At 39.6% G+C, this 14,188-nt stretch overlaps 1 protein-coding gene across 3 annotated transcripts in view; it reads right to left on the bottom strand.

Moving 5' to 3' along the window:
* ATF6 (activating transcription factor 6) overlaps positions 1-14,188 on the bottom strand; it is a 248,398-nt gene that overhangs the window by 213,449 nt on the left and 20,761 nt on the right. For all 3 annotated transcript variants that reach the window (XM_042256929.1, XM_060415542.1, XM_060415543.1), the window contains 3 exons: positions 7,871-7,947; positions 4,056-4,143; positions 1,995-2,095 (listed from right to left, as the gene is read on the bottom strand). In XM_042256929.1, the coding sequence (XP_042112863.1) occupies positions 1,995-2,095; positions 4,056-4,143; positions 7,871-7,947 (266 nt within the window). The remainder of the gene's footprint in view (positions 1-1,994; positions 2,096-4,055; positions 4,144-7,870; positions 7,948-14,188) is intronic.

The raw sequence follows: 14,188 nt of genomic DNA, 5'->3' as shown, positions 1-14,188 counted from the left end.
GACCAATACAATCCAATAGAAAAATGGACAAAAATTTGACAGTTCATAAAAAGAAATGCAAATAGGCATTATACATATGAAATATACCAAAAGATGTCTAACCATACTTATAATAAAAGAATAGAAAACAAAACACGCTAACAGTATGTAGCAATAAAGGGAAAAGTGGCCCTCTTACTTACTGCCTGGTCAGAATACACAACTGTACAACCTTGGAGGGAAATTCAGCAATAAACAGTAACATTAAAAATCACCTTGATCTCAGCAATCTCTCTTTAGGAGTATGTCCCCAAGATATCCTGGCAAAAATATGAAGTGTCCTATGTATATAGTTATTTATTACAACATCGTTTGAGTTCAGAAAAGACTGAAAACAACACATATGTCCATCAATAAAGAAATCATTGAAAAAAGTATGATATAACCACACAACAGAATACTATAAAGCCATAAAAAGGAATGGGAAAGAATCTATAACCTGAAACTGTAGTTACCTCCAGGATATATACCACTAAGTTAAATAAACAAAGTGAAGAACAGGGATGTAACATGCTACCTTCTTCCAAGGGAAGGGAAGAAAAAAGGCTATTTCTGCTGGAAGGAAGAGCATGTACAGAAATGTACACGTAAAATGGTAGAAGCAGAGGTCTCACTGCCCGTGTTCACTGGTGGTGTTCCACACAGCTCCTGGCGCAGTTGTTGAAAGACTGGAGCACACAGGAGCTCTTGGAGTTAAAGCAAAGAGGAGTGAGAAGGTAGGAAGGAAGGACAGTGAGAAGCAAGACTGAAAGGTAAGCAGGGGCCGGGTCATGGAGGGCCTACTACACTAGCAATTTGGATTTTGTCCTTGTAACGGTTGGGAAGATTTTAAGCAAAAAACTGACACCATCAAACCCGTGATTTTTAAAGACTTCTCTTTGAAGATTCCACTGCTAAGAAAGGTCTGGGGAATTAGGAGGCAGAGAGACCAGTCAAAATTCTATTGCCTTACTCCAGAAGAGGTGATGATAGTCTGGCAGGGTGGAGAAGATGAATCCTAGAGATACTAAGCGGATAAAATCATCAGGATTTAGTAACTGACTACATGTAAATCACACCAGAATGAAGATACCTCAATTTACATCAGATACAATATACTGAAACATTAATTTAAATTTTTCTTTTTTTTTTCCTTTCTCCATTCCAAAAAATGCCTAAGTCCTTTGGTATTTTCTTTTCCTGCCCTCAAGAATTTTTCCCTAGATGAAGAGCAGAAGCATTTTTAAGGTTTTGTAAAAAACCTTACTAACTCATTCAAAAGATAGTGCTAGGCATTCCTGAGGAGAAGGCAATGGCACCCGATTCCAGTACTCTTGCCTGGAAAATCCCATGGACAGAGGAGCCTGGTGGGCTGCAGTCCATGGGGTCGCAAAGAGTCGGACACGACTGAGCGACTTCCCTTTCACTTTTCACTTTCATGCACTGGAGAAGGAAATGGCAACCCACTCCAGTGTTCTTGCCTGGAGAATCCCAGGGATGGGGGAGCCTGGTGGGCTTCCGTCTATGGGGTCGCACAGAGTCAGACACGACTGAAGCGACTTAGCAGCAGCAGCAGCAGCAGCAGCAGCAGCAGCAGCAGCAGCAGGCATTCCTGAACTAAGGAGACCATCCTAGGTTTTATGGCTAAGGAGTCACACAGACAGACCATGTCCTCAAAGAACATACATCCTAACAGAGGGAAAGAGTGTAGCACAAAGAAAAGATAGTAAGCTCCATAAACAAAAAATACTGGACACTGGTAAGTACAATGAAAGAATGAAATTATAAAGACAAGAACATGGAAGGATGGCAAAATCAGAGAGACTAACAACTCTCTAACTCCCTCAAGGTCCTTCCTCAGGATTAAAAGAGATAAGAGTTATATTAGCACTTAATAAAAGTTAACTTCCTTCCCCATATACATATTTCCCAGATTCCACTATAACCAAAATCATTGTAAAAGACTAGTTACTTACAGGAACATGCTGAGTTGATGAGTAAGAGTCCACTGATTGAGGAGATGAGATTGAACAACTTGAGGAGGCTGGTGAAAGTGGCTGAGGTTCTGTCTTAATATCTTTAATTGGAAAAGGAGAAGCAAAAATTTTCCCACTGGACAATATAAACTCAGAATAAATAAGAAAGAAGGTTAAATCTACTCTCAAAATTCAGATATAGAAGTTAAGGTCACCAAAATTTATCATCAAGTGAAAATTCAAGATGCAGAAAATAGTATATCCAATATGCTTCCATCTGTGTAATAAATTTACATGTATGTTTATATGTGTATATATACATATAAATACATATGCGCATACTAATACTAATATCTGCACTAATACTCTTGAAAGATAAACTTAAGAAATTGGTCACAGTGCTTGTCTCTAGGAAGCAGAACTTGCTGGCTGAGGGACAAAAGCCAAAGGAGACATTTTTCTACTCTATAGACTTTTTGTATCTTTTGAATATCATGCCATATGCAAAAAATTATAGATTTTCCCAAAAAATAATTTTAAAACATAAGAAACAGGAAAGAATTTTTGTGGAAAGCATTTTTGACAATAAAATTACAATACAAAAATGTTCCTATCTTTTGAACTATTTTTTAAAATGTTCAACTTCAGCCCAAGCAGTGTTCCTCGGTGCCAAATTTCTAACAGGGTAGGAAGGAAGGCGAGAAGAATCTGTGCCAGACTGTGTTCTCCAAAGTTAGGAGCAAAATACCTACCATGTCTCATGATCTATACTGTGATCCTGCCACTTCCCCATCAAGATGTAGTGGCTATATTCTCTTCTGTTTGAATCTAGGTGAGCCTATGACTTCCTGAATCAATAGAGTATGGGAGTAATGATATGTGAATCCAAGTCTGGGTTACATTAGGTAGCTGAAAGACTCACATTTGAGCCCTTGAATCCTGATTACCACGAGACCACCAGGTTTTGAGGAAGCCAGGACATTTAGAAAGATGATGGGTAGCTCCCACACTGGCAGTTCAAGTCTTCACATCATTTCAGATCAGGCATCAGACATGTGAGGGAAGAAGCCTTAAGGTAGTCCAAGCCCCTAGATGTCAGGCTACCCTAACCTCCAAATCTTCCCAGATGATGTCTGGACACCATGGAACAGAGACAAGAAATTCCTGATGTATCCTGTCCAAATTCCTAACCCATAGATTCTGGGAGCCTAATAAAACAGTTGTTGTTTTAAGCCACTAAGTTTTAGAGAAGTTTGTTACACAATAGTAATGAGAACACTGACCTTGTGTAGTCCATATTCTATGAGGAAAGAAATGAATTGAGCAAGATATACTAATATATAAAATGAAGGGGAACAGGAATTGCAACAGAAAGGGAGGACTATAGCTTAGATGGGGGAATGTGCTGGTTAAGTACCCACTGTTTCTCAGCTCCAGTTCACTTCCTATAGTCTGTGATGAAAATTAATACAAGTCCCAGCTGGCTTCCTTTTAGGTCCTATCAATAGGAGATTCTAGAAGGATGCTTCTTAAGGTAGAATGGGGGAGAAGGGATATTTTTTTCATCCCTCCATCAGCTTTATCCCAGAAGGGACAGTTTGCTTTAGGTTCTAGTTTTTTTCAGTACACCCAAAACTCAGTTCAGTGGGCCCCTTGCAGATACTGGCATCATCCAAGTAGTGTCTCCTCCTCAGAAGGGTATACGTGGGACAGCTACACTAAGGTCCTAGGTTCTGATAATCCCAAGTCTCTTCCCTTTGATTCACTAAATCCTATTTAATTCTCAGATAGGTTAATCTCTTACAGAGTATTACATATAATTCAAAATTGATATTTCTGAATTATAAAATTTTCATTCATTATGTGACTCTGCCATAACTCTGAAATTCTTTATATCTATTTTGGTAAGAAATTTATGTATGCCTGGCCATACCAGAAGTAGAATGTAGTCCCTGGAATTTTTAACAAATAAAAGTAGCCCAATAACCCCACCTAATTTTGACTATTACCAAACCATAAAATAATCCATTTAAAGTTTTTATCAATGAAATACATCATTACCTGTACAGAAGTGATTGTTGACATCCCAAATGCCTGTCTCCCAAGGCATCAAATCCAAGTCAAAATCAAGATTATCAAAATTACTTTCCTGTAGATTTCAAATCAGAAAAAGAATATCAGATTAAAATATATACATCCAGAAATCAAACTAACAGAAACAACTTGCCAAAAATAACTATTACCCAAATTAGTAAAAATAATTTTCTAAGTTAATCAATTCATCTTGAGAATATATCTTAGATACCTTAGAGATAAACCAATTTAGTCACTTTAAGCACAGTAGTGGTAACTAGGAAGGAGGTAATGGAGTCAACATCTATCTGAAAGATTCAGTTGGTCTCATTCTTTTCAATGAAAAGAGACTATTACAAGAGTCACAAAATATTAACACAAAATATGTGTTTGTCATAAAGGAGATACAGTATAATAAGTTTTCCTACTGCCACTAAAGAAAAAAAGTCAAAGCAAATCATCTCTATATGCAATGGAAAGAATACAGATGTATCCAAAAGGCATTTGGGAATCATAAAGAGACTAACTGAACCTTCAGATAGACCAAATATTAAAATGGTTATGGGAGAAGGAAGAGATCCATAGAAGGATGGGCAATTTTATCTTTTTTACTGGTCCATAGTTTTCAAATTTCTAAATTTTTTTTAATCCTAGAAGATAAAACCAAGTTTCTCAAATAGGGATCAATAAACCTTTTAAAGCGGCTCTTAGCTTCCTGTCATTTAGGTGACAACTCTTTTAATATAAATATAAGTATATTCTGGGTCATAACCATTTTCTACCATATATATTAATAAAGAACTAACACATGATTTCAGAACCTTCATATCACTTGAGACAGTATCACTACTATTTTAAATGTCTGAAGTCACAGAGATAAGAACAAAAGGAAACAATATATAAACAGTACAACAAGTCAAAAGGTAGTCGGTATTAACTTAATGTGACAAATAATAAAACAGCAACAAAAAAGAAAGTAAACCTTAGGCAAAAAGGAAAGATTAATCTAGTAACTATTAACAACCACTAGTAATAATTTCTAGAATATTATCCTTCCAAATGCCTATTATTTGGTTTATTTTTTGTTGAGAATGTAACAGAAGAAGGGAAACTTTTCTTATCATACTGCCCTGAACTGAGAAAATATTAGTGCAAGTTACTTAAGAGAATGCATGAAAGTGCACACAGAAAAAAGAAAAAACTACTTAAATTATGAAAGAAACAACTTTTAAATCAATCTCCTTTGGTTTTTTCCTCATTTGAATCTATACATAAAAAATTAAACAGCCTCATACTTTCAGCAATGAAAAATCTTTAAACTTTCGTAGTGCAAGGAAATTGAGCAATATTTGCCTGATTACTAGCAATCCTTTGTAACATGCTCAGTAGTGGCATGACCTACTTCAGGGATGCTTCATACTCAATCTTGAGCCAAAAAAGTCAAATACCTTTTACAGCATAAGAATTTTATCTGGTTGGAAATTTCACAGGCCCATTTTATTGTAAAGCAAAACATGCTGATACTTATATACTCTGCTTCTTCAACAACTTCCCAAAGGAAACTGTACTGCCATGTAGAAGAATGACGGTTGTAAAACTAGAAAAGGCCCTCTAAGATGATTTAATCCAATCTCTTATTTTACACCAGAAAAACTAAGAAACTGAAAGACTGAATGACTTCTTTGAGGTAACAGAGTGTTAGTTATAAAATCAGAATCATATTTCCCTGAATCTTTCAAATATAATATATTGTTATATTATATATAATAATATAATATATTGTTTCTCAAAGACTAGGCTCTGGAGGTTATGAAAAAAACATCAGTTGCTTAACCAACCAGTTGATATTAAAAACCAACTTAATTATAGACAACATTATAAAGCATCTCATAGAGTAAATGAAACCATTAAAATCTTATGCATTTGGAGAAGGGATTAGCAACCCACTCCAGCATGGGCTTCCTTCGTAGCAGGAGACCCAGGTTCAATTCCTGGGCCGAGAAGATCCCCTGGAGAAGGAAATGGCAACTCACTCTGGTATTCTTGCCTGGAGAATCCCATGGACAGAGGAGCCTGGTAGGCTACAGTCCATGGGGTCGCAAGAGTTGGACACAACTTAGCAACTAAACACCCCCACGACCTCCAGTATTCTTGCCTGGGAAATCCTAAGGACAGAGGAGCCTGAGCAGGCTACAGTCCATGGGGTCGCAAGAGTTGGACACAACTTACCAACTAATACTAACACTTTCACGCTTAGGATGGATTTTCTAGCTCCAAGTCACCCTTTGAGGAACTGCCTCACTTTGTACTACTTTGTGTAAACATAAAGACTATTGTTTAAGACAACAACAACAAAAGATCTCACGAATTGATTTTTAAAAACATGTGTTTCACTCTCTATTGATTCGTGGTAAAACAACTGCTAAATTATTCTTTGAGAAAGTCAAACTCACCAAGCAAGCTTTACTTTTAATAAGAGCTTAAAAAATAAGTGACAAATATTCAACCTGATTGATGTGCATATAAAATCACTCTGTTCACTTGAACTACTTCCCAAGTCAAACAGCACCTCATCCATTAAAGAAGAAAACAAAATAAGAGCTCAGGCCAAACAGCTTCACATATACGAACCCAGAAAAGGAGAAAAGGAAAAAAAAATCTAAGCTACTTTTGAGGACTCAAAAGTGCTATAACAACTTTTATGCATACTTCCAACTATTCAAAGGCAAAAAGTAAGGACATTTCTAAGTTTCAGAGCTTTCAACACTAAGGATACTTAACTTTAAAAAAGGAAGTTGGCAAGTTCTCTTTTAAAAAAAAAGTTTTATAATTTACTCCTTTTTTGGGTGTGGGTGCTGTGCTGGATCTTCGTTGCTTTTCTCTAGTTGTGGCGAGAGGGAGACATTCTCTAGTTGAAGCATGCAGACTCCTCACTGCAGTGGCTTCTCTTGTTTCAGAGCACGGGCTCTAGTGCCCACAGGCCTCAGCAGTTGTGGCATGTGGGATCCACAGCTGCAGCTCCTGAGCTCTGGAGCACAGGCTCAGTAGATGTGGTGCTTGGGCTTAGTTGCTCCATGGTGCGTGGGATCTTCCCAGACCAGGGATCAAACCCGAGCCTTCTGCATTGGCAGGCAGATTCTCTACCACTGAGCCACCGGGGATGCCCGGTGAGTTCTCTTAACTAGATCCACGACTCACATATATCCCTGAACATCACATCGTTTCCCTGTGCAGCAAAATATGTGTAAAAACCAAGATGTAGGGTGTTAAGTCGGAGAAGGCAGTGGCACCCAACTCCAGTACTCTTGCCTGGAAAATCCCATGGATGGAGGAGCCTGGTAGGCTGCAGTCCATGGGGTCGCTAAGAGTCAGACACGACTGAGCGACTTCACTTTCGCTTTCCACTTTCATGAATTGGAGAAGGAAATGGCAACCCACTTCAGTATTCTTGCCTGGAGAATCCCAGGGACAGGGGAGCCTGGTGGGCTGCCGTCTATGGGGTCGCACAGAGTCGGACACGGCTGAAGCGACTTAGTAGCAGGGAGTTAAGTAACTTCTCCAAGGTTACCCACTCCTGGGGCCAAAGGCAGACTTAGAATACATGTCTTCTACATACCAAGACCAAAGCAATTTCTACAGCTGTACATTCACTGACAACAAAATAGCAACTAACTTTCATTTTTAACCCTAAAAGTTATTTAAACTTAAATAACCAGCCTAAAGGTGTTATTCTGAAATCTTCTTGCAATAGTTAAAGATTAAATATCACATTTTTCAGTATTTCTCCCCTAATAAATACTTACATAAGTTTCATTTGCTGCATCCAATTGCAGGTCATCAGTGTCTGTGAAATAGCCAAGTTCAGCAAACAGGGCAGAATCTTGAAACAAAAGAAAACAATACATATTTCCTGTTAATTCAGCATTTTGACTAGAGAATAAGTGCTGTGTCCTTGTGCCAACTCTATTAGAGTTTCTCATTAGCTATTCTAGCAGCAGCAGCAGTGTGAATAACAGCCGGTGCAAAGATAATTTCTCACATATGTGTTATTTTCCATATACTTTTTATCTTGTGAACTAAACCATTATACCAAGGATTAAAAAAATGTCCTGCCATGTCATACTGGACTAATTGATAGTGATTTTCTGGAACATTACTAACACAAATTCTGAGGCTTCATCTGGACTCACACAAAAAAGGTGACAGAGTTGATCAGCAGTGATGACAGGACAGGAATATGACAGAACATGCATCAGGCATTTCAGAGAAGGCAATGGCACCCCACTCCAGTGTCCTTGCCTGGAGAATCCCAGGGACGGGGGAGCCTGGTGGGCTGCCGTCTATGGGGTCGCACAGAGTCGGACACGACTGAAGCGACTTAGCAGCAGCAGTATCAGGTATTTACCATCCATGCCTTAAATTAAAGATACAACCAATTTTCTATCCAAACAATAAAGAACTTATCTAAATCAAATTTATTTCAGCAAATCTAACAATGTTCCAATTTCCTAATGAGACTGCATCATAAACCAAGAAACATGAACGCAGAACGTCAAGATTCTGATAAGGCCAAACAAGGCTGATTACTGCACAATCTGTAAAGTATCTATTTTCTCTAACATCTTAGCAACTTCAAGTGCTTGGAAGAGTTTGCCAGTCTAAGTTGGCCTCTGTACTCCCTACCATCAGGCCACTGAAATTTTCTCTGCTGGTTTCCTTACTCCACATATATAGGAACTGCACTGCCAGTCTATCCTTGACTCAGCCAGTGGTAGAAACATTTCACCAACCTAAAACAAAATAGTACATAGCAAAATATGTTGTGTGCAGTGATAATCAAAGGTTATTCATATAATTCTCAAAAAAGGACTACCTTAAACACAGCTGTCGAGCAAAACAAAACAAAAAACCCATATAAGTAGCTAACTGTGACTATGTGCCTTATACACAGGCTAAAACTCCTTGAAAGAGTTCTTTATCTGCTGCCTCTCATTTCTCTCCTCCCTTTCCTTCTTGAACCTATTGCAACCAAGCTCCCCTCCCACACACACATGCACACACACCGGTTATTAATGTCACCAATGACCTCTCCTTTGCTAAACTGAATAGTAAATTCATGGTCCTCATCTTACTCTCAACAGCTTTGAAACAGTTGATCCTTTCATATTAATTGAAGCATTTTCCTCACTTGGTTTCAAATTATCATCCTCACCTGGTTTTTCCTCCCACCTCACTGGTTGGCCCTATCTTGCTGGTTCTTCCTTGTCTTCTTAATATGAAATTGTCCCTGGGCTTAGTGCAAACTTTTCCATCTACTCTACTCCCTTTGTGATTTCAGCTGAGCTCGTGGCTTTAAATAGCATGGACATGCCAAGGATTCCTAAACAAACATTTCCAATCTATACCTCAAGATGTATAAACAGAGTAAGTACTCTCCATCTCCTCTTGAGTATCTAAAAGGCATCTCAAACTTAACGCAGCCAAACTGAACTTCAAATCATCCTTCATCAAACCTCCTATGGCTTTGTCTTTATCTCAGTTAATGACAATCCAATTACCCCAGTAGCTCAGGTCAAAAACCTTAAGAGTCATTGTTTATTTCTCTTCCTCATTCTCTGTATTCAATCTACCAGTAAATCCTGTCAGCTCTGTCTTCAAAATATGTATTAGCAATCTCGCTTCTTACCTTTCTTTTCCATCCTTCCAACTCTTTCCATCTTTCCTTTCTTCCCCAGCTCTTCTGAACAGAGAGATGTCAGCAGAGCAAGGAGGGTGATGGGGTTTTTTGTGTCATCATCTGTGAAAATGTGCCTGGTACCCAAGAAAATAGGATGATGCCGGAGAGGGGGCTGCCTAGTGGAGGTGTAGGCATGCCTCAGCTGCCAAGAAAATGCAGCAGTGGGAGGAGGCACAGGGTGGTAGATATAAAACACAGACCAAGTGGTTAGGAGAGTAATTCTCCGAGAATTTCCTTATTTTCTGGCAAAACAAAATTTTCCCAGGCCTCTTTTGCATGCCCCTGTCTAAACTAGCTATTACTCTAAGTACATATTTTGAAGACAGAGCTGACAGGATTTACTGGTAGATTGAAGAATTGATGCTTTTGAACTGTGGTGTTGGAGAGGACTCTTGAGAGTCCCTTGGACTACAAGGGAATCCAACCAGTCCATCCTAAAGGAAATCAGTCCTGAATAGTCATTGGAAGGACTAATGCTAATGCTGAAACTCCAATGCTTTGGCCACTTAATGCAAAGAACTGACTCATTGGAAAAGACCCTGATGCTGGGAAAGATTGAAGGCAGGAGGAGAAGGGGATGACAGAGGATGAGATAGTTGGATGGCATCACTGACTTGATGGATATGAGTTTGAGTAAGCTCTGGGAGTTGGTGATGGACAGGGAAGCCTGGTGTGCTGCAGTCCATGGGGTTGCAAAGAGTCAGACACGACTGACTGAACTGAACTGATGCTGTAAGAAAGAGCTTTCTCTTTTTATTTCATTATGGGCTCACTAATTGCTATTTGACTTAATGGGTTGTAATCTGGCAATTGTAAAATGCCTACAATTTTCCCAGAATTGACCAGTAAGAGTCTATCTGTTAAATGAAAGAATTGTAAATATGAGAAAACAAAAAGACAAACAAAAATAGCGTCCATTCATATCAGCTTCTTTGTTCTTTTGACATTATGGGCTCACTAATTGCTATTTGACTTAATGGGTTGTAATCTGGCAATTGTAAAATTCTCAAGAGTCCTCTCCAACACCACAGTTCAAAAGCATCAATTCTTCAGTGCTCAGCTGCCAGGGGCCAGCGTGAGGAACTCCGCCCATGGCAAAGGTCATGAGGAAGGAGGCTTGGCATACGCAAAGGCGTGATCAAGCCTCAGGAAACCCCCTGTTCCCAAGCATCTAACCCCAAAGCCAGAGTCTGTTTTATGCTCTCACCTACACCTCTGACTTTACGGGGGCTCTCCCCCATAACCGTTTCTCTCCGAGAAGGAGTAAACGTGCAGCTCCAAGGCAATAAAAATTATTTGGCGTGACAAGAGTGTTTCAGCTTACGGACTCCTCTGAAGGTTATCTAGCCCACCTGTATAGGTTCGTCCGGCCACATGTGATTGTTTATAGCCTCCCAATCTGAGAGGCACGAGATGTTTTAGACTTACTAAAGGCAAAATCTTTTGTGGAGTTAGAAATTATTAGTATAATGGGTTGGTTAGGAATTATATTGGTGAAATTTGTTGTGTCAATAACTGCTGCTAATTCCCTGCTCTGGGTGGGACAAGGATGTCTCAGGTCAAACCTCTCTGCTGACAGACTAGCTTGTGTGACAGGATTATCCATACTCCTGCCACTACCCACATGATTGTTTACTACCTCTCAACCATAAACAGCACAGAGAGTTTTGGAGATTTTGAGAGTCTTATTAGCATAGGGCTTTTTCTTCTTGTTGAGTCAACGATTGCCGCCAGGCCTCCATATCCTTAGGCACCTGGGAATATATTAATCAATGTATTTGGAATATAGAAAAGGAAATACAGTAGTTTTTGATGTTAGCAATACTAGACTTTTTGAGCTAATGGATTTTCTCTTTTGTAATAGATCACTGTACTTTGTTATAAATCAGTGTCCTTGCTACGTAAAAATGTAACTTTATCAATATCTTAAGACTAAACAGATCTTAAGGGGAGCATTGGTGAAAGGATTTTCATTTGTTAGGCTGATGTTTGCTGCTAAATCTCCATGTTCCCTACCATTATAATGAATATAACTAACATATAGAAGAAATAAGTATTAACCTTTAAGTATATAGGAGAAATAAGTACTAACCTTTAAGACTAATCATGTTAACCTTGGGTTAAATTCCTTTCTTGATTGTAACTCATTACACCCTCACCCTATAGGAATGTAACTTTATTTGGAGGGTGGTACCTGGTTTAAGAAAAAACACCCTTGGAAGAAATAAGTTTTTGGTTATCAGAAAGAAAGGATCATAAAATGTCAGCAGGTCTCACTCATGGCCAGAAGATGATGTACCTTTTTTTATACATTTATGTGAAGCACCTGATTTTGATAAAGGTCAGGACTGCTGACTCCCGTGTGACTCTGTATTCATCCCTATGTGTAGCAAAAGGTATATAAGCAAACCCAAAAATAAAGAAATCGGATCAGTTTCCGGAAAGACTGATTCCCCCATGTCGCTTCTTTCTTGCTCCTGTTTTTCTGGCTGAATTCCCATCTGGAGCATGGATGCTATTCCATGTAATCCAAGTTATTCAGCCTCTTTTTCTCCACTAATCTTCCTACTACACTATCCGTTTCTAATCTCTCTCTATATCTGTGATTAAATATGTATTTTTCCAAAGACGCCGACTCCGTCTCCCAACCTTCGAATCACCCTGGATCCACCAGGGCTGGACCCTGGCAAGTGGCGCCCGGAACAGGCTATTCGAAGGTAAGTTCTTCGGAGCAAAGGCTCCCCCCGGAGCACTCTGTGGCTCCCCCCGGAGTGTTCAATCACTCCCCCCGGAGTAATTTTGGTTACTCCCCCAGTGTTGAGTTCTTCGGAGCAAAGGCTCCCCCCGGAGCACTCTCTGTGGCTCCCCCCGGAGTGATTCAATCACTCCCCCTGGAGTAATTTTTGTTACTCCCCCAGTATTGAGTTTTCGGGACGGATAGGACCCCACTTAGGATGCTGCAGACCCCCCTGTAGGATAGACAGGGTGAGTAGGAGTGGGAAGTGTTGAAGGGTTTAAGAAAAACCTGGTTTTGTAGAGGTTGAAAGAAACCTGCTTTCTTCGGGTTGAAAAGAAAACCCCCCTTGCAAAGGTAAAACCTTTGTTGAGGCAGACTTTTCTATGAATCTTAATTTTCTGACATGGGTAACAGTGAGTCAAAAGAAAGACAGCTTTTTATAAGAGTAATTTTGCAGTCATTAAGTAACAGAGGAATTAAAATTAAGAAATCCTATATTCAGTCATTTTTTTCATTTGTATAAGAACAGTGTCCTTGGTTTCCGGACAACGACACTGTGAACTTAGATACTTGGGTGAAGCTAAGGAAACAGCTAAAAACTTATTATACTTTACATGGGCCTGTAAATGCTTTTGTTCTGTGGAATATGATTAGAAATGTTCCAGATCCCCGTCATGAGGCTGTTAGATAGACTATGGAAGAGGCTATAGCGGTGGATGGCAGTGGGTCTCCACCTTCTATGCAGATCATATTTTCTGCCATTGGCGAACAGAAGGAGGGACACTATACCTCCCGGGGAAGGAGAGGACTTATAGGACACTGCGGCCGGGCGCCCTGGTGAGCCCCCTCCCCCTCTACGCAAACCTTTAAAAATTTATCCAACATTTTCTGATTTAAGGCGACCACCCCACCTCCGCTTACGCCTCCCAGTTCAGTTCAGTTCAGTTCAGATCAGTTCAAAAGCCTCCCAGAACACTGCCTAAGGTTGAAAAAGATAGGGACAATTTTTTTTTAAACAAGCGTTTAAAGCAGAGCCTGCTCCTTGCAGAAAACCCCCTCAGGGGGGCCTCACCCAAGCAAAAAAAAAGAGAGAGAGAGAGTAAACGGAAAAAAAAAAAAGAAGAGAGAGAGAGAAAAGGGAAAAAGAAAAGCAATCGTAACAAAAAGGATTCTAAAAATAAAAAGTGTTTCTCTTATGGTCAAATGAGGCATTTTGTCGGCACTGTCCTGCTAAACAGAGACAACAAGCCGTGCCAATCAACCCCAGGTAGCTCAGGCCTAGACCTCAGTTCCACCACCGCATCAATATTAACTCCTTTGGCGGTAACTCCGATTCCAACGGGTGTGGCTAGCCCCCTGCCTGAGGACATTCTGGACTTGTGCTAGGGCACAGCTCACTTTCTTTTCAAGGAATTTCGGTTGTGCCTGGTGTAGTAGATTCTGATTATACTGGAGAAATTATAAAATTTTGATCTCGCCGCCTACTAAAATTGTGTAAGTTAGTTAAAAAAAAAAAAAAGCACAGCTTTTGCTTTCTGATAGGAAAAACCTTGACTTCTCAAGCTAGGAGCCCCAGAGGACTTGGATCTAGTGATCTAGCTTTTTGGGTGCAAGAAATTACCGCTTCAAGGCCTTAAAAGATCTTTA

The sequence above is a fragment of the Ovis aries genome, chromosome 1 (assembly GCF_016772045.2).
Source record: "Ovis aries strain OAR_USU_Benz2616 breed Rambouillet chromosome 1, ARS-UI_Ramb_v3.0, whole genome shotgun sequence".
NCBI lineage: Eukaryota > Metazoa > Chordata > Mammalia > Artiodactyla > Bovidae > Ovis > Ovis aries.
Note: the sequence above shows the minus strand (reverse complement) of the source record. Positions and strands in the feature narration are given on the sequence as shown.